The sequence below is a fragment of the Oncorhynchus kisutch genome, linkage group LG15, assembly GCF_002021735.2.
Source record: "Oncorhynchus kisutch isolate 150728-3 linkage group LG15, Okis_V2, whole genome shotgun sequence".
Lineage (NCBI taxonomy): Eukaryota > Metazoa > Chordata > Actinopteri > Salmoniformes > Salmonidae > Oncorhynchus > Oncorhynchus kisutch.
Genome location: NC_034188.2, coordinates 69,938,789 through 69,959,490, shown reverse-complemented (window position 1 = coordinate 69,959,490; position 20,702 = coordinate 69,938,789). Strand labels below are relative to the sequence as shown.

General features: G+C 44.3%; 1 protein-coding gene across 6 annotated transcripts in view; it reads right to left on the bottom strand.

Moving 5' to 3' along the window:
- Nucleotides 1-1,342: 1,342 nt before the first annotated feature.
- The window catches only part of LOC109905796 (Friend leukemia integration 1 transcription factor), a 32,772-nt gene continuing 13,412 nt past the window's right edge, over nucleotides 1,343-20,702 (bottom strand). For 5 of the 6 annotated variants that reach the window (XM_031791013.1, XM_031791014.1, XM_020503403.2 and 2 more), the window contains exons 5-9: nucleotides 14,678-14,746; nucleotides 6,856-6,915; nucleotides 6,059-6,118; nucleotides 5,864-5,911; nucleotides 3,736-5,592 (exon numbers count right to left, since the gene is read on the bottom strand). In XM_031791013.1, coding sequence (XP_031646873.1) covers nucleotides 5,066-5,592; nucleotides 5,864-5,911; nucleotides 6,059-6,118; nucleotides 6,856-6,915; nucleotides 14,678-14,746 — 764 coding nt within the window. In that variant the 3' untranslated portion in view covers nucleotides 3,736-5,065. Of the gene's footprint in view, nucleotides 5,593-5,863; nucleotides 5,912-6,058; nucleotides 6,119-6,855; nucleotides 6,916-14,677; nucleotides 14,747-20,702 lie in introns of all 6 variants that reach the window. The other variant, XM_031791012.1, reaches the window with a different exon arrangement.

Genomic DNA, 20,702 nt, shown 5'->3' with positions numbered 1-20,702 from the left:
ACCAACCAGGAGCAACCCTGCTTAGCTTCAGATGCAAGCCAGCATCAACATGATTTTAAATAGAACCACAAGGAAACCTTTAGGAAACTTTATGCCGAAGTACTGAAATTCCCACAGAGGAACGTTGTTAACATTCTCAAAATAATTTCAGAACATTACTTGAAATAGAACGATGAGGAAGCGTTATGGGAAGGTTGTATGCAAAACCACACTCTCACCAATCTCTAAGAAACATATGGTTCTCAGAGCGTTATGTGATAGCTGGGTAGTGAGTGTAGACCTATGCATGCACGTTATCCTACTGTATGTGGGGTTTTAAATATATCTGTCGCAAAGGGCATCATATAATTGTGGCAATTTGTGGGCCCAGAATCCCACCCTCACCGAAGCTACATTGTTGTTATGCTCTTTTTAAAATATCCTATTTTCAATGGAAGGGTCTTTAATAGTTTTAGAACAAATGACAGCATCTCAAGATGTGGGCTTAGGCCTGTTCATAAACCGCATGACCAATGAGAAATTATATTTTCTTAAAAGTCTTGAATTAACGTAGCAGACTAAACTCAACTTCATGATGAAAGAAAGTTTCTTATGAAACTGATACCAGGCTTTGTGGAATTCAGCTCTGAATACATTGACAGAATGCATCTCCTTCATGAACTGTATATACTTGCATACTATTGTTTGTACAGATGAACGTGGTACCTTCAGGCATTTGGAAATTGCTCCCAAGGATGAACCATACTTTTGAAGGTCTACAATTTCCTTTCTGAGGTCTTGGCTGATTTCTTTACATTTTCCCATGATGTCAAGCAAAGAGGCACTGAGTTTGAAGGTAGGCCTTGAAATACATCCACAGGTATACCTCCAATTGATTCAAATTATGTCAATTAGCCTACCAGAAGCTTCTAAAGCCTTGACATAGTTTTCTGGAATTTTCCAAGCTGTTTAAAGGCACAGTCAACTTAGTGTATGTAAACTTCTGACCCACTGGAATTATGATACAGTGAATTATAAGTGAAATAATCTGTCTGTAAACAATTGTTGGAAAAATGACTTGTGTCATTCACAAAGTAGATGTCCTAACCGACTTGCCAAAACTATAGTTTGTTAACAAGAAATTTGTGGAGTGGTTGAAAAACAAGTTTTAATGACTGAAACCTAAGTGTATGTAAACCTCTGACTTCAACTGTATGTTTGTCCTCTCTAGTTTGGGCCCTTTCTTTGATTGCTGAAATCCATTCTTCTTTTTATAAATCAAATACAACCACCGATTCAATTGGCACATGTGCATTTGAGCTGACTTTGCATCTTAGAGTAATAGCAATGAGAAAACAGTCTGTGTATTTGATTAACGTTTATTGAAAAAGTATTGATCTCAGCAAACAAAGGCACAAACATCAGTACAAGGTAAGCGTTTCCTTAAAAACATTGTAAGTATTGAGCTTGGGCGAGTTCCACAAAACCTGGTTTCTACTCCACTCCGTTGGTGTTCATCAGAAACTTCCTTCACCATGGAATGTAGTTTAGTCAGCTACCATTAGCATTGTCTTTACATTATGAAGGAAACTAAATGAAAAACATCTCTTTTAAACTGAAATGTCATCACAGTGACAGCATTTTGAGACACAAGACTTGAATATGCTTTCCCACCAAATTGGCTACTGAACTTGAAGACAATTCTGTCCATTACTAAATGGTCCTTGCTATCTGGGATCCTTGAGACGTGCCTACCTCATTGAAGTTGAAATGGAAAATTGTAAGGGTTAAGGTTAGGTTCAGGTAAGGGTTATGGTTCAGGTTAGGGTTAGGGTAATAGTTACAGTTAGAGTTTAGGATAGGGTCGTCCCAAGGAACCACACTAGCATTGACAAAACAAAATGAGATTTTTGTATGTTTATATGAATATTGCTAGCAACAAAATAATAAGCTAATTTGAAATTACCTACAGCAGAAAATATAATATCTTCTTTCTAATGATGTCAACTTTATTTCTCAACTCCTAATATTGACGAAATTACACGCTCATTACACTCACTGGAGTGTCTGACATAGCCTTTGAAAAAGCACCCGCACGGACGGGTCACACAAGTGCCACTGGTGGTTTACACGGCGAAGTGGTCCCCCGCGTTGGCCAATACTAGCCACATGGTGGCGACAGTGAATCGCTTTTCCCCCTGTGGTGATGTGCATGACTGCCATTGTTGATTTTAAAGGTGGTATGGGTTGGATGTGATGGATGTGACCTTCTCTGTTTAATGGCATACAATCACTTTTTTATCACGCCCAGGCTATTTCACAACCTTTTAAATCCATGCAGAAAATCAAAGCTTTCAATGGACATCACATTAAACATTTCATATGAAACGTATTGCCTGATGACACCTGTGTTACTTAACCGACCCTACATGATACATCGATAAATTAAATTGATAGTATAGGATAGGAAAGTGTTTTTCTCCCCTCTCTCCCTCTCTCTCTCACACACACGCACGCGCACACACTGACAACCCATGCTGTTATTTTGTACGACTCCATTGTGCGTAGGCTAATGGCAGTATACTGAATACATTACTGTAAATAATGCAGTTACCATTAACAGAGACCTGACATCATCTATGATAACAAGAGGACAAAGGCCCCACCTCTCATCCTTGTACCTCTCAAGTTGGGAAGGAGTCTCAATATACCCTTCTGAGGCTTACATAACACTTCTAACACCCCCCCCCCCCCCCCCCCACATCAGAGGAACCCATAAAGGATTTCCTGTTTCTCTTCTCCAGAGGAAATGTATTTTCTCCACAAATCATTTTTTTAACACTGAAAATCTAAAAATGAATGAAATTGGGTTATAGTCCGGTTGAAATGGCTAGTAATGATGATTAAGTATTGATTGAAACAGAGCTACACTATGAATTTCATGTTGTAACTTTGCCTAATAGCTAAAGAGCACTATTCTACTTTCTGGCAGACAATGGACCAAGAGAAGTAAATCTGTTCAGAAGTAAAAACTTTTATTTTGTCCCCCCAAAAAATCCTATTTCAAAAGGTATTACTTAATACATCGCAGGAATTACAACAATAATAAAATGGTTAATTGCAAAATTACATAATATTTATATATTTAATATCCAAAATACATTGCATATATGAAGTAACAGTTCCCTTTCATTGAACATTACTATTGAGAGGTGGGCGTAAAGGGTACATTTTTGATGATTACCTTCATGTTAAATTTAACAAATTCCCTTTAGTTCAAACCACTAAACCAATGGAGCTTCAAGAGATTCCTGTGAATATTAGGGGTGTCTGCACTCATTTGCATAATATACCTGGCCATTTTAAAGGCACAGACAAAAGCTGCCAATTTCTGGGCTGGTTGGCTTAATGGTACATGGACATGGAAAGTGTTGTTGGCCTATTTTAGAATTAAAAGCAACCATAATCTTGGTATATACAGAATAACAGATTGACTATAAGTATAGGATTATGATTCAAGCAGGCATTTGTGGTATTTGATAATAACCAGAACAAATCTTGTGTTCACTAATTTAAAAAATAAAATACAAACGTAAAAATGTATTGCCCAAATGTACAGATATAAAACGTTTAAAAATGTTGAACATACTACATATCAGTAACGGACTTTTAAAAAATTGCATTTTGGACCGAGGTCAACTCGTATTTATTCTCTTGACTTTTTAAAACTGTGTCACATATGAAAATAACTCTGCATAATTTATACAGTAAGTTGTTTTAATGCCTAGTTGACCGATGTTCACAAAACAATAGAAAATATGTCTGACAAACGCACAGCGTTCGCGAATCTGAGGATTTCTCTGTTTTCATCCTTTCTTACTTCACTGGTTTTGTTCTTTATTTAGTAAACCATTTATTTTCAAGAAGTACTGAGACAAAAGTCCAGATTCAGCTGTTTAAATACACTTGTTTCTTTCATACAACAAACTTTAACCATCTGAAAATGCACGTTTTAAAATGGCAGTGCTGTATGAATGCACAGAGACAGTTAGGTGAGGGTTGACATGACACGACATAGTGCTGTGGTAAGTCACTCTGTGTCGACACTTGACTGGCCTGGACAGAAGAGGGAGAGACCACCGTGAGACACGTAGCTCTTCTAGAAACAACTGTGATTGTCAAATTGATGATGTGTTCCATGGACCAGAGGGCATTCACATTAATAATGACTTATATCCTGGAATGGAAAGAACCAATGGCTGAAGAGGACAAACATAGTTACTGTAACAACAGTCAACTGGTGTGTGGCCCCCTGAAAACATAGCTACAGTGCTTCACATCCAACTCTGGTCTCCAACTCGCCTACTTCCAGTTTGGAGGATAAGTTAAGTGTGAATCAATGGCATATTCCAGTTGCCAATATTTCATTTTCATTCAGTGCTGAGAAGTCCTTTTCTTTGGAGCCCTTCCTCAACAGTTCCAGATGATGCTCCGCATACATAAAGAGTTGCAGACGGACTGACAAACTGATAACAGAACATCAGGCAGACAGACATGATGTGGATCTGAGACCCCAGAGACGGAAACGAGGAACAAGGCAGGAGTTTCACTGTATGAGAAGAATGTAAATTGAGTCCCATAGAGAATGGGTCCATGTCTGTGATCAGGCACACAGTAGGTATGAGAGCCTCTATTGTCTCTTGATAAGGCTGCGTCTGTGTGGGTAACCGTGTCCAGATTTTGGGGGCACTCTGAACTGGCCCATGGGTGCAGCTTTCAGGGGACAGAAAGGCAGAAAAAACACAGACGCACTGTTACGCACATCAACATAAGAAAACAAACATGGAAACAGTATTGTCTTGTAAATAAGTAGTATTCCATTTGGATCACAGCATCCAGTTTTTTTCATACTTCAGTTAGCGTCCTTCATTTTGCCAGTTAAGAGCAGACTTTGGGTGGAGGCGGAGAATCCCCCTTTCTCTCGGTCTTAGTTTCATTTCATTGCGAGAGTGCAAGTCAGCCCTGGTGTGGTTGGTTTTGGGGAGAGGAGGGGAGGTTGGGGGAAGATGGCACGGTGCAGTGGGGTTTAGTAGTAACTGCCCAAGTGAGAGGGCACGTGGGAGTTGGGGTGGCGGGGGACGCTGTGGTTGGGGTAGATGCCCCCTGGGGAGCTCCAGTATGGAGCGGTGGGTCCAAAGAAGTTAGAAGAGGTGACTGGCATGGAGGGAGGGTGTGGGGACACGAAGTTGACCTTCTGCTGGTGGGCATGGTAGGAGGGCACGTATGCCAGGTCCGAGGGGTACTTGTACATGGAGGACTCGGTGGGGTGGGGCTGCAGGGCCTGGGCGATGCCGTGGAAGTCAAACTTGTAGGCGTAGCGCTTGCCGTGCACCTTGGTCATGATGTTCTTGTCGTAGTAGTAGCGCAGGGCGCGGCTCAGCTTGTCGTAGTTCATGTTGGGCTTGCTCTTCCTCTCGCCCCAGCGCCTCGCCACCTCGTCTGGGTCAGTCATCTTGAACTCTCCATTGGTGCCCTCCCAGGTGATGCAGCCGGCATTGGCGCTGTCTGACAGGAGCTCCAGCAGGAACTGCCACAGCTGGATCTGTCCTGAACCTGACCAGGACACACACAGGTCGAATCAACAGCTGTTCTATAACTGAACACCTAACAGCCAGTTGATCAAAGACCCATAACTCATTATGTACTTCCTGAATACTGCAATAAAGTAGAATGCCAATTCTAAAGTAGAATTCCAACAATTCTCATTAGATAAAAATGTCAATTTTAAAGAGCAATACACAGGGGCCATAATGAAGCAATGTATGTTGGGCAATGTAGTTTACATTGAATATATGATTGGTCTCATACATTCTCTCGTACCTACCTGGGTTGGCCAGTCGACTGCTGGTGGGCCCCAGGATCTGGTAAGGATCTTTGGAGAGAGAGAGAGAGGTCTGTTAGTCTGCATCTATCAATATACATTAGGTTGACACTCATCCCAATGAGATGGGTGTAACCCACTGTCTTAGGTGGAGTGCACACACATGATAGAAGGAATGAGCAGGGTGAAATACATTACCTGGCTGAGGTCTGGGCTGTTCAGTGGACTTGGACACGTTCTGTGTGACCACCGGCGAGCCTAAAGAGGGAGGGGTTGGGAGGGGAAAGACACAGGAGGAAAGAAAGCCAGTTGGGCGGTCATGGATAAACCACGGTACACATCTAAACGGCACGTCAGCCCCGTTCCAAAGTAAACAGGGCAGTAACTGGTGGCTAGGGTAAGTGCTTAAAGTTCCCAGATTTCAGGGTTTGACGACTGAGGATTCAATCATTGCGTGCTTGGGTTGAGAGTGGGCTCTCACAAATTGCTCTATGAAGCTTTGAGCTTTGGGGCGGAAGGTAGCCTAGTGGGGCGGCAGGTAGCCTAGTGGGGCGGCAGGTAGCCTAGTGGGGCGGCAGGTAGCCTAGTGGGGAGGCAGGTAGCCTAGTGGGGAGGCAGGTAGTCTAGTGGGGAGGCAGGTAGCCTAGTGGGGAGGCAGGTAGCCTAGTGGGGAGGCAGGTAGCCTAGTGGGGAGGCAGGTAGCCTAGTGGGGAGGCAGGTAGCCTAGTGGGGAGGCAGGTAGCCTAGTGGTTAGAGTATTGGGCCTGTAACCGAAAGGTTGGTGGATCAAATCCCCATGGTCAAAATCTGTCGTTCTGCACCTGAACAAGGCGGTTAACCCAGGCCGTCATTGTTAATAAGAATTTCTTCTTAACTGACTTGCCTGGTTAAATAAAGGTTCAAAAAAGAATATGATGCATGATGTGTAGGACCATATATGAATTCCTTGTGTGGTTAGTCTTTCTGCGACTCAGTAAAGTAAAGAGTATGTTTACCTTTTCCATTGTGCATGTTGTTCGACCATCCAGTCCGCCGTACAGCATCATATGATGGGTCTGAGAAGCAGAGAGAGATTTATCAATTTACTGCACTTCCTAACATTTAATATTGGACTATTTCATTTATTTTTCCTATAGACGGGTTGGCTGACATCGTCACGAAAATGATGCATAAGCATCGATGAGGCAGAAGGCCGTGTGGTGTTATGATTCTGAACTGTCAGATAGCTAGCAACAATTACAAGAAGCTGCCATGTATTTATGTTTCCAATAAACATTGGAGGTGAAAATAGTTTCCATGTTGTCAAAAATCTAAACCAACCCCTGACTGTTTTGCCCCATAGTTGTGCACACATCGGTTTTGTGGCTAAACAACCAAGCAGCCTATACACGAGTGGGAAATAAACTGATTCTAACTCGACGACAGGAACCCTCCACCTCATCTCATAATATACACTAGTCCTGAATTAAAAGGGGTAGTGGCTCTTTTCGATATGTGGCTGTGTATGTTTTTGACTGTGCTCTCTACCTCCCCATCTGCAAGCAAACCCATCTCAGGAACACAACTTGGCTTTATACGAGCAACGAGATTGTCACAGAAAAAAGGCAGGGAAATGATGCCAAGAGCCGGCTATAAAAAGGTTTGCCTGCCTATCCAAGCCTGTCCAAGAAACCATGTGCAGCAGGATATCTGGCCCAGGTAATGTGGGTTTATCTGGCATACAACTATGTCTCAAAACTAGAGGAACCAACAAGATGTCTTCAATAAAAGAACAGTTTCATGAGCAGGTTGCACCATGGTGACCACAAACAGGAGGGGAACATACACACACACACACACACACACATACAGGAGGGGAACATACACACACACACACACACACACACACACACACATACAGGAGGGGAACATACACACACACACACACACACACATACAGGAGGGGAACATACACACACACACACACACACACATACAGGAGGGGAACATACACACATACAGACACACAAACAGTAGGGGAACTTACACACATACACACAAACAGTAGGGGAACTTACACACACACACAAACAGTAGGGGAACTTACACACACACACAAACAGTAGGGGAACTTACACACACACACACACACACACACACACACACACACACACAGGAGGGGAACATACACACATACTGTTGTGCACTTGAGTGAGGACCCAAAAGCGATTTAACAAAAACAGAGTCCTTTAATGTAGAAAATGGCAAAATAGACAACCCTCAGAGAGGGCGACAAATGAAACAGAAAGTCCTTCTGATATTTACTAAAGAGTCCCCTTCTTAGCAGCAGAGGAGAATAGCTGGGTTGCGGCGACAGACTGCTGGTCTCTCTGGGTAGGCGCGGGTCGTAGCGGACAGAGGTACCTGATCACACGTAGCATCAGAAGAACAGGCAGATTCCAACAGGATGGGACAAGGGTGAAGCAAACAAGATGATAGTTTGGTTCTGGCATGAGAAACTCAAATGAGAATCTGACAAGGAAAGAAGCAGGAACAGAGAGAGAAATAGAGACCTAATCAGAGGGAAAAAGGGAACAGGTGGGAAAAGGGTGAACGAGGTAGTTAGAAGAGATGAGGAACAGCTGGAGGAGGAGAGAAAGAGAAGGTAGCCTAATACGACCAGCAGAGGGAGACAGAGTGAAGAGAAAGAACAGGAACAAGACATAATATGACAAGACATGACACATACAGACACACAAACAGGAGGGGAACATACACACATATAGGAGGGGAACTTACACACATACAGACACACAAACAGGAGGGGAACATACACACATACAGACACACAACAGACAGATAGACATCCTAGAAATGGATGATTGTAAAATGCTGCAAAAGTAACTGAGTTGGAAAGAATTGCCCCACGTTTGCATGGTTCACAACTGACTGAATGTGGTCTGGGAAGCTGGATTGATACCAGATGTAATCAGTCTCCTTGACATGTGCAGATATAAAAGAGGATGTATATTTTCTCCATCAAGGCATCAAAAGCAGTACTGCAACATTCTAAATTGAAAGTAGATACAATTTAATCTTCATTTGGCTGGCAATGACTGTAGCACCCCTGACAGTTTTGACAGCTTTGTTAACGGCTAAGACTGTACCACATGCAGAGAGTCACTAGACAAGAGGACATATAACAGCCAGTGAAGCAAGACACACATCTAACCGACGTAATGTCCTACTAATATGACATATAGCTGATATAATGTCCTACTAATATGACATATAACTGATATTATGTCCTACTAATATTACATATAGCTGATATAATGTACTACTAATATTACATATAGCTGATATAATGTACTACTAATATGACATATAACTGATATAATGTACTACTAATATGACATTTAACTGATATAATGTCCTACTAATGTGGCTCCCTCTGACTCATCTAGAACTGGTTGAGATCCATGTCATGATCTCTCTAAACATTATCCAACACTGCCCTCTTGTGGTCATAAGCATGCTGATCTTATATAACAAACATTTGGAAATGCAGACCTTCCACTGGTTTACTTCAACCAACATTGAATAAATCTAAATGCATGTTCACTTTAGTGTTGAGTACTTCTCCACCACAAACTTGATTCAAAGCTGTAATAGAAAAAAACACTCTGGCTTTCTAGAAGGCAATATCACTAGAAAGTGTTTTATTGTCTCATAAATTATAAATTTACAATGAAAATTGGAAAACATTTCGCATTCAATCACATCTCGGAACACTTTCAATGGATGTTATTTAAACTTCTTTCCTTTTACTCATGTGTGTTTGTGCTTTATAAAAGTATTGGATGAAATACCACAGTGTGACATCACAGCAGCAAGATGTGTGACCTGTTGCCACAAGAAAAGGGCAACCGGTGAAGAACAAACACCACTGTAAAAACAACCTATATTTATGTTCATTTATTTTCCCTTTTGTAATTGAACTATTTGCACATAATATGACATTTGTAATGTCTTTGTTCTTTTGGAACTTTTCTGAGTGTAATGTTTACTGTTAATTTTATTGTTTATTTCACTTGTGTTTATTATCTAGTTCACTTGCTTTGGCAATGTTAACACATGTTTCCCATGCCAATAAAGCCCTTAATTGAATTGAGAGAAAGAGAGAATAACAGTCGGGGTCTCAGCAGAGGCGGTCAGGTCCATGCTGCAGTGGGCTTGTGGGATAGTCTAGGAGCAACGACTGGAGGAGAGTCCTAAGAGAGTTGTGTTTCCTGCCTGCCTCGCCTGCAGACAACCTCTCTTTGTTTTACTGCACCCCCCCCCCTGTGAAAAAAACCATACAGGGGCTACCTCCTTCCAACAGAGGTGTCACAAACAGAAGGGGGTGTGAGAGAGAGAGAGAGAGAGAGAGAGAGAGAGAGAGAGAGAGAGAGAGAGAGAGAGAGAGAGAGAGAGAGAGAGAGAGAACCAAGAGACCCAGGCAGACGAAACACAACATTGGAATGTGAAAAGAAAACAATGGCGTTGTATCCCGCTACTGTCTGATTAAGTGTGGAGGATGTGGTTGGATAGACTATGCTCGGCTCCACTACGTAGCCTTTTGACATGAGAGAGGGTCACATGCCTGCAATATCCTAATATTAAGGGTTCACCGCTATAGACAGTGGGGAAGTTCCTATACCTGATTCGATTAGGGTCTGAGTCAGACCAGAGGGGCAGGGGTGGACATGAGACGTAAAGTGGGACACCATTCAGCAGAGGAGATGAGAGGAGAGGAGAGATGAGGAGCCAAGAGGAAGAGAGGAGAGGTGGGGAGAGGAGAGGGGGCAGCCAGGCAGACAGACTGGGAAGGACGACCAGAGTCCAGATGAGCACAGCAGGTCAGGAACACAGTCAGCCATGAAAACTCAACAGACACCCCAGAAGTACGGCACGTCGGAGTCCCTCTCCCTCTTTTTCCAGGCTCTCTCTGAGTGGAGCCAGTTTCCACTCTGGGCTGGGGTGTGGTGCAACGCTCACTCGTCCTGGGAGACTTGACTGCAGACCAGCTATTCAAAACAAGGGCTGAGAACCAGCGAGAGAGAAGTCTAGTCATGGACCACTTTTAACCCACAGTCTCCAAAGACACAGACTCAGACAGAGCATGGCTCTTTATACTGTATACAGGTGCTTTATTAAAAGCCATCTGTGTGAGAAAAGGAAATAGGTATTTGAGGAAGAGGCAGATGCCAATCTTTAGCAGACACAATGGACATACAATGGATAGAGTACTGTATGTATGCCTGGCTATACTGTACAACCAATGTAAATCAGCAGTCCTCCACTTGGGAGGCCATAGAGGGAAAGATAAAAGACAAAGAATAGCCCATCAATCTCTAAAGCTTCCCTCTCTGTGAACACTGAGGAGCCATGTGGTAAATCACTGAATCTCCAAACTATCTCCCTGTATCCTTTAGCTCAACACACATGCAAGCAAGCACATGAACACACACACACACACTTTTCATGGCTGTTGCATTCCATGTTTTATTTGCTAACTATTCATAATCTAGCTTTTTACATCAGACAGTCTGGAAAAGATTTGGAGGTCTCCTGCTGAATAATGGTGCTTACTATACCCTGAGAGAGCTGAGTTGGTATGTGACCCTTTTCTACAGGCAATATGACTGTGAACATCTGGCGATAGAAAGTTGATAAACGTCTCAAAGCTGGCATTTCTTGAAGCAAAAGGAGCACTGTTATTATGGTAGCCCATAATAGAAATCACTTCTGTGTGTTGGGGAAATGGTGTTGAGGGGAGTTCACCTGCTGGGTCTGCCATTCAGAATACCAGCCACTGAGAACCAGGAAGGATCGGGCTGAGGTGACACTGCAGAATCTTATTGAGCATGTCTATTGTCTAAAACTGATGGTATGAACCAGGGTGAGAAAAGTGTAGCTCAGCGGTGAAATAGAACAGTGAAGCTCAGTGGTGGAATAGAACACTGTAGCTCAGTGGTGGAATAGAACAGTGTAGCTCAGTGGTGGAATAGAACACTGTAGCTCAGTGGTGGAATAGAACACTGTAGCTCAGTGGTGGAATAGAACAGTGAAGCTCAGCAGTGGAACAGAACACTGTAGCTCAGTGGTGGAATAGAACAGTGTAGCTCAGTGGTGGAATAGAACAGTGTAGCTCAGCGGTGGACTAGAGGGAATAGAACAGTGTAGCTCAGCGGTGGACTAGAGGGAACACAACAGTGTAGCTCAGTGGTAGAATAGAACAGTGTAGCTCAGCGGTGAACTAGAGGGAATAGAACAGTGTAGCTCAGTGGTGGAATAGAACAGTGTAGCTCAGTCGTGGACTAGAGGGTATTGAACAGTGTAGCTCAGCGGTGGACTAGAGGGAACAGAACAGTGTAGCTCGGCGGTGGACTAGAGGGAATTGAACAGTGTAGCTCAGCGGTGGACTAGAGGGAACAGAACAGTGTAGCACAGTGGTGGACTAGAGGGAATAGAACAGTGTAGCTCAGCGGTGGACTAGAGGGAACAGAACAGTGTAGCTCAGCGGTGGAATAGAACAGTGTAGCTCAGCGGTGGAATAGAACAGTGTAGCTCAGCGGTGGACTAGAGGGAACAGAACAGTGTAGCTCAGCGGTGGAATAGAACAGTGTAGCTCAGCGGTGGAACAGAACAGTGTAGCTCAGCGGTGGAACAGAACAGTGTAGCTCAGTGGTGGACTAGAGGGAATAGAAGAGTGTAGCTTAGCGGTGGACTAGAGGGAACAGAACAGTGTAGCTCAGCCGTGGACTAGAGGGAACAGAACAGTGTAGCTCAGCGGTGGAATAGAACAGTGTAGCTCAGCGGTGGAATAGAACAGTGTAGCTCAGCGGTGGACTAGAGGGAACAGAACAGTGTAGCTCAGCGGTGGACTAGAGGGAACAGAACAGTGTAGCTCAGTGGTAGAATAGAACAGTGTAGCTCAGCGGTGGAACAGAACAGTGTAGCTCAGCGGTGGAACAGAACAGTGTAGCTCAGCTGTAGAACAGAACAGTGTAGCTCAGCGGTGGAACAGAACAGTGTAGCTCAGCGTTGGAATAGAACAGTGTAGCTCAGCGGTGGACTAGAGGGAACAGAACAGTGTAGCTCAGCGGTGGACTGGAGGGGTGTGTTAAACATTTATTTTTTCTCTTCCTCTCCCCCTACCTAGATACACCCTTTTCCTGTGAGCCAGGATATCACTGTTATTGCAGCCAGTTCTAGTGTACTGTATGTGGTGGTGACTTCACAGTCCACATGTAAAGGATATGTACCTCATTTCACAGACACTAATATAGGCTTAGGTGGGTCTGACTCACCATGTCTGGAACCAACAGGACCCTGAACAGCTTCTACCCCCAAACCATAAGACAGCTAAATAGTTCATTAAATAGTTAACCAAATAGTTACCTAGACTACCTGCATTTTAAACTTTTTAACTAACTTTTTTGACTCATCATACGCTGCTGCTACTGTTTACTGTCTGTCACTTTATTCCTAGTGATACAGTATGAACATATCTGCCTCAATTACCTCACACCCCTGCACATCCACTCAGTACTGGTACCCTGTGTACATAGCCAAGTTATCCTTACTCATTATGACTCTCACGAACACCTACAGTACATGTGGGTTGCTTTGCTCTAGTATGTCCACAGGCCTCACAAAACACAAGGTCCCCCAGTGCCAGTTGAAAAAATGTATGAAAGTCTATATGGAGACTGTTTAGTTCCAAGAATCAGGGGTTATATCTCTCAGATAAAGGACGCACACTTCAGAACAAACGTCCTTTAGATTTTTATTTTGGGACTGTCTGTTGTGAATCTGTTGTTCAATGCATTTGTATGGGCTTTTTATACTTCAAGGGGTATTTCAATTCAAAATCAAATAGCCACATGGTCCTTGGTATGACCAATTCCATATAGCTTAGTAGAACCCCCCCAGACATGGCTTAGACTGTTATGGGTTTTTGAAATATATTCAGAGGTTTTTAGGGACAATAAGTTCACATTTTAGCTGTCTGCAAAAAAAACTGTCTTCCAGCGACCTGATGGGAAAGAATGAACAAGCCTCATAAACACCAAACACAGAATGCTAATCTACACATTAAAACACTGAACAGTGACCTAGACCGCTCCCAAATCCACACAAATACAAATCCCCTCTAAAACCTTTCCTCCCCACCACCACATGTTCCCTCCTTGATTGAGTCAAAGTTGTGAAAACAAAAACAACTCATCTCCCTTTCTGTCTCCTCCTCTCTGTTTGCATTGTGGCTGAACCACCTATCCTTTAAATACACCCCTCCACAAAAATGACCTTAGTCGTTCTATCTCCCTGAGCCCCCCACCCTATCCTGCTTTATCTCCTCCTGTGGATAGTGAGGTTAGCCACGGCGTGCCTTTTGTCTTGCTAATTCCCCTCCATTCTGAGGTGGCACTCACTTTCCCCCATGTGCAGGTAGGCCATGAACAGCACAGACTGGTGTAGTGCTGCCTGGTATTATTCCCCTGTACAAAAGATTCACCTGTTAATAACTATGTCTCTGCCTGGTGCTGCCAGGACCTGGGTGTCGGGGCAGCTGCTGCCTCTGTGGTAGCAGACAGAGAGGGGCGTGCCGCAGCTCTATTGTTTTGGCTAAATGAGAACAATCTTTCTGTCCTCTCTCTCATTCTCTCAACATATACCTGGCTTTCTTCAATACAGGAAACATCGTCCCCTATAAAAATAAACTCTGAAATAGAAAACAGTTGCCCATATTTAACGTTAGCAGTAAGGTTTTGGAAGATAATGCTGTCCTACCTTCTTTGGCAGCCAGGCTTGGAGACTGATCCATGTGAGATGGAGTGTTGTAGGATAATGATGAGCTACCTGCAACATGCCAGATAGGCACAACATCAGAGGTGTATGATTTTAAAGTTCACAGTTATCTGTGCATAGGGCATGATTAATAAAAAATACTGGCTAATAGGTTATACAGTATAGTATACTAATTCAAGTATTAATTTTAATGATTCATATTCATTATGCACTGAGTGTACACGACATTATGAACACATGCTCTTTCCATGACATAGACTGACCAGGTGAAAGTTATGTCCCTTATTGATGTCACCTGTTAAATCCACTTCAATCAATGTATGAAGGGGAGGAGACAGGTTAAAGGATGATTTTTAAGCCTTGAGACATTTCAGACATGGATTGTGTATGTGTGCCATTCAGAGGGTGAATCGGCAAGACAAAATATTTAAGTGCCTTTGAACAGGGTATGGTAGTAGGTTCCAGGCGTACCGGTTGGAGTGTGTCAAGAACGTCAATGCTGCTGGGTTTTTCATGCTCAACAGTTTCCAAGAAGGGTATATCAAGAATGGTCCACCACCCAATGATATCAAGCTAACATTACACATGTGGGAAGCATTGGATTCAACTCAATATTAGGAATGTGTTCCTAATGTTTTGTACACTCAGTGTACAACGGTTAGCTGTGAGTAGTAACACTGGACAATACCCAGAGGGTGGCAGTAAGAAGATCATTGATTTCTGTAAGTAGATCTCAATTTCCTTTCATTTGAGATGCCTCTTAAAATTATACTTAAAAATTGCCCATGGTACATTGTAAACAATTAATCCATTCTACCCAATAAAGAATCAACCCAGCAATATTTTAATATGTAATCCTTTAAACTCGGAACGCTGTGCTGAGTCAACAATTCTACCACAAACCCCCTGACTATTAAAGTTCAGAAACCAAGACTACAATATGTATAATAGCATGATTGCTTTTCATTTCACCTTATAGAGCAGAACTGTGCTCCGCATTCCTCTGCTGACACAAGCAGCACCAAAACGCTCTCTTAATTTTAGCTGCCCCTAGGCATAAATCAGAGAGGAAAAACAGACCAAAAATGCACTGGGAAAACACCAGTGCTACTACTGCTATGGAGAGTGTAAGATTGAATATAAAGACTACTACTATGGGGAGTTGCTAGTTAGAAAGGAAACCTAGGAGATTTTCTGAATGGGCAGGAGGAGATGGAGAGATGAATAACAGTATAGGCTATAACTTGGGAAGCCTTGGAGTGGCGTGCCTTGGCTCATTTTGGAGGGTGTAGGGGAATGAGAGGGCCCACAGCAAGGCAGATCTGGGGGCTGTTTTTAGGGGGGCTGGTGGAGGGAGGCGGGGGAGGGGGACTCTACACACAAATTCTAACCCCAAACCCCATTCTCGCTCCACCCCAGCCGACCCCACCCCAAGGCTCTGGTCCTGATTTGGACCTGTGGCCGCTGAACAGGGGAAGCATTGTGTGAGATAGGGTCCCTACACAGCAATCAAACGTAGCTCCCCATACTAACATTATTCCACACACAGTGTAAGCGCATGGGGCAGGCACGGCACCGACTCTTCCTCAGGGAGAGTAAGAGAAGTAGAGAGAGAGAGGGAGAGAATGAGAGAGAGAGAGAGAGAGAGAGAGAGAGAGAGAGAGAGAGGGAGAGGGAGAGAATGAGAGAGAGAGAGAGAGAGAGGGAGAGGGAGAGAATGAGAGAGAGAGAGAGAGAGAGAGAGAGAGAGAGAGAGAGAGAGAGAGAGAGAGAGAGAGAGAGAGAGAGAGAGAGAGAGAGAGAGAGAGAGAGAGAGAGAGAGAAAGGGGGGTAGGGTAAACCCCTCCCCTCCCCGCCGCCCCAGAGAAAACAGATCCAAAAGAGAACACTGGGACCGCGAATATAAGGAAGAGAGAGAGAGAGAGAGAGAGAGAGAGAGAGAGAGAGAGAGAGAGAGAGAGAGAGAGAGAGAGAGAAATGGGGAACGCCAACACTGACACTTTAGGCGGGGGAGGCTTGGCTATACCGCCTATTTATTTGGGCGCGCTCTTCACCCTCGAAAAACAAACACTTCCCAGTAATCTGACTGCACATTGGGATGACTGGCTAATGTTCAGCCTCCTCAAACCAAGCAACATCTGCCCAGAGTCTGTTCCTCTATTACAAAATAACTTCAATAGCATTGTTTAATTTTCTTTTCAATTAATGATGACTCTTTAAAATGCCCCCTGCCCTTCAACCATAATATTGACAGACATCCCTGTGAGATGGTTAGACGTCATTGGCCTTTGCTGAGTCCTGGCTTGTTGTTGATCCTACCAAGCTAAAATCTATACTACCCCCTCAAACATGTAAATACCCCTTTCTCCATCAACAAACTGAGGGGCACCCACGTGGGCAGTGAGACTAGGGCCCCTTAAAAGGAGGGCTAGGAGACCCCATTCACTAGAATACATTAGCCCAGTTCCCTGTCCAATCCAAACCAACCAGGGGTACTGTGTAATGGTACCTAACAGCTAACAACAGAGGCAGGCAGACAGGCCTCTGAGCCCCTATACTGGAGTGCTAATCTGCCAATAGAAAGAACTAATACAGGGAGACCTCCATAAAAACCTAAAGAGAGAGAAAGAGAGAGAGAGAATGGCTGCAAAGGAGAGCACTCAAAACCACCTTTTCCTCTTCAGCCCAGATGTTTATGGTCTGCATAAACTATTGAGGGCTTGAGAATTTCCCCACTCTGCACCAGCAGCAACAGTAGGATCAGGAGCAGAGGCAGCCCGGGAGGCTGTAAGCTGGATCAGGAGCAGTGACAGCCCAGGAGGCTGGAGGCTGGATCAGGAGCAGAGGCAGCCTGGAGGCTGGATCAGGAGCAGAGGCAGCCCGGGAGGCTGGAGGCTGGATCAGGAGCAGAGGCAGCCCGGGAGGCTGGAGGCTGGATCAAGAGCAGTGACAGCCCAGGAGGCTGGAGGCTGGATCAGGAGCAGAGGCAGCCTGGGAGGCTGGAGGCTGGATCAGGGGCAGAGGCAGCCCGGGAGGCTGTATCATGAGCAGATGCAGCCCGGGAGGCTGGATCAGGAGCAGATGCAGCCCGGGAGGCTGGATCAGGAGCAGAGGCAGCCTGGGGGGCTGGGAGCCCAGACTTATCACTTTCTCTACTCCCTCCTGTAAATCCATCCAGCCACAGTCAGCCACACAGAGCAGACCAGACCAGAGCAGGGACAGCTGGGAAAGAAAGCAATGCAGCTATTCTCCTATGGCACTCAATCAAAGCCACTTCAGGCCATTTCCACGCACTTCAATAAAAACTCCCACTCTTTCTTTCTCTCTTTTTCTCTCTCTCCCCCTTTCTCCTGTCTCTGTGGCTGAGGATACAGTCTCTCCTTGATGGAGGTTTCACTGTTCTGTGCTTGGTTTGTTCCAGCACACGTGGTATCAAACCGACCTACATGGGTGCAATAAAGCAAACAGTCCTCAGTCCCTCCCTGACAGACTAATTTGAACAAATTCTCAAATTGCGCCCCAAATTGAAAGCACATTGCAGAAAAGGCGGCCATCGCGTATAAAAATCTGGATAAGTGACCAACTATGGGGCCAAAATAATGCACGGGCAACCACCCTTATTACTGTTCGCAGCTGGAGACAGAGATTCAGATATGTGCAGAATGTCTTGCTGGCATGTGCATTTATTATATTACTCCCTGTGTATGACTAAGAGTAATCAGACAGGTGTGTGATGTTACTGTTAGCTTATAGCCGCAGGGAGGGGAAATGTCCATGCCCTTCTCTGGCCTACAGTGAACAAGCTTAATGACACTGAAGAATGTTAATCAGAGTTTCAATAAACCGACCCCAAAGTAACACACATGGTGTACACAGATGTGTATGAAATGATTCCAGCTCGTCGAGGACGGACCGTCGTCGGGTTGGGAAGAGAGTGGAGGGGGGAGGATGGGAGAGGGTGAGGCATCAGACTGCCTGTATTCACTAAAAACTTCCAGGGCCTGCCTCTCCCTCTCCTTTTCCCTCTCCTTCTATATGTGTGTCTGAGTCTGAACCGAGAGCTCGGCTCTGCTCCAGCTCTCCTCGTGAGTGAAGCCAGTGGTCTGCATTCTGGATGGGCTAGCTCCTTGTCTGTGATTGTGTTTGTTTGTGCTGCAGGGGGGGGAAGAGATCGGCTTCAGTTTCCAGGATAAACCCTGGAAGCTCTCTACCCTCATCCGACGTCGTGCCTTTACTAACACAGTTCCTCCCACCTCAACCCGAGCCCCCCTCCCAATATATGCCCTATTGCTGCTCATTTCTCAAAAGGCCTGCCACTGGTCAGCCAGGCACGGGACGAGGAGAGAGCATTTGTCTCATGGCTTGGGAAGGGGTCCAAAGCAATTTCAATGGCCGAGCGGAGGATTCCGAAACATCTCTTCTGTTTCCAAAACACACAACAACTAAATCAAAAGAATTGTGGTGAGGGGAGAAGACGCAGTGCAGCACGCCTAAGCCAGGCTAAGTCCCGCAGCAACCGTTCCTAATGAAAACTGCTCTGCAGAGAGGGCCCGGTGGTGGTCAGTCAGACACACAGAGCCTCCAGTCCATGCTGCATTGTAACACAATGGGGCTGTTATACCCAGACGCCACACACAGCACAGAGAAAACTGTTGACACCCACCGAATAAAGTTCCCATTACATCACAGCAAGACCCATCACAATTTTTAAGAGAAATGTTAAACCATTAGTTAACCATTTGGGGCTCCACCCAAATGGTGGAGTTTTGCAGCTGCTATTCTTGCAGTACAGTGCAAACAGCAGAGGATAACCGTCATACATACAGTAGAGGGTGAGATATATTTACTGGTTTACTGAAATAACTGATTTTATGGATGGCATCCAATATTATGGCTTAGTCTGTTTTTTGATGGCCATTCACCAACTCCATACAATGCAGTGGATGTCTATAAAACCTGAACTATACAGCACAGCACAGAATGGTACACAGTCCCGATGATCTGTACGCTATGCCAGATGCTGCCTGTCCTCCTGATATCTTGCGTATAGATGGCATTTGCATTATGGTGCAGAGAAACATTGTTTCTTTACAGCCGTGTCTCGCTGCCAAAACATGCGAGGCCGTAATGTACAAAAGGCCTTCCAATTAATCAGCAAAGCTGCCTCCATTGTATATTACAGATACACTTCCTGTGCTCTGCTGAACACAGACCTCACTCACTCGCGTGATTCCTGAGGCAATGCACATGGGCTTCATCTTACTGTGACATATGTGGAATAAGGCACTCCTAAGTGGAGGGAGAACGGGTTACAGTCCAGAGATGATGGTTATCTACAGGGAAAAAACTCTTATGTCCTCTTGGCTGCAATGGCTATATGTGCCAAGGCCTGCAGGGCGACCATTTTCCTGTAAGGCTGTATCATTGTCTGGCGAATATAAAACGATGACTATGATGACAAAACACAGTGAGTCATATTATTCCCCTTGGTTTGGCATTCTTACCCTCAGTTGACATCCAAAAACAGGGGCGATGGGCTGAGAAACAGACTGAAATGTCTGTGCTATTTAAGCCTCCTCTACTCTTTATGAAAAAACAATCCAGGCAAAATACCAATGTAAAACATTACAAACGGGTAAACCACGTTTTCTGGCATTCTCACATACCCGGGTGAACGAGTCTTGATGTACAGTATGTCAATGTGAGACTGCAGTACAAACTGTCTAATGGAAGAGACAGAGAACTTCTGTTTTGGTCAATTTATCACTGTTTGTTACGACATTGAGAACAAAGATCACTATGAAACTACAGTTCTACACCTCTATGATCCATCAGACATATACTGAACAAAATTATAAACACAACATGCAACAATTATATGAACTGAGTTACAGTTCATATAAGAAAATCAGTTAATTTAATCTATGGATTCCATATGACTGGGAATGCAGGTAAGCATCTGTTGGTCAAAGGTAGGGGGTGTGGATCAGAAAACCAGTCAGTATCT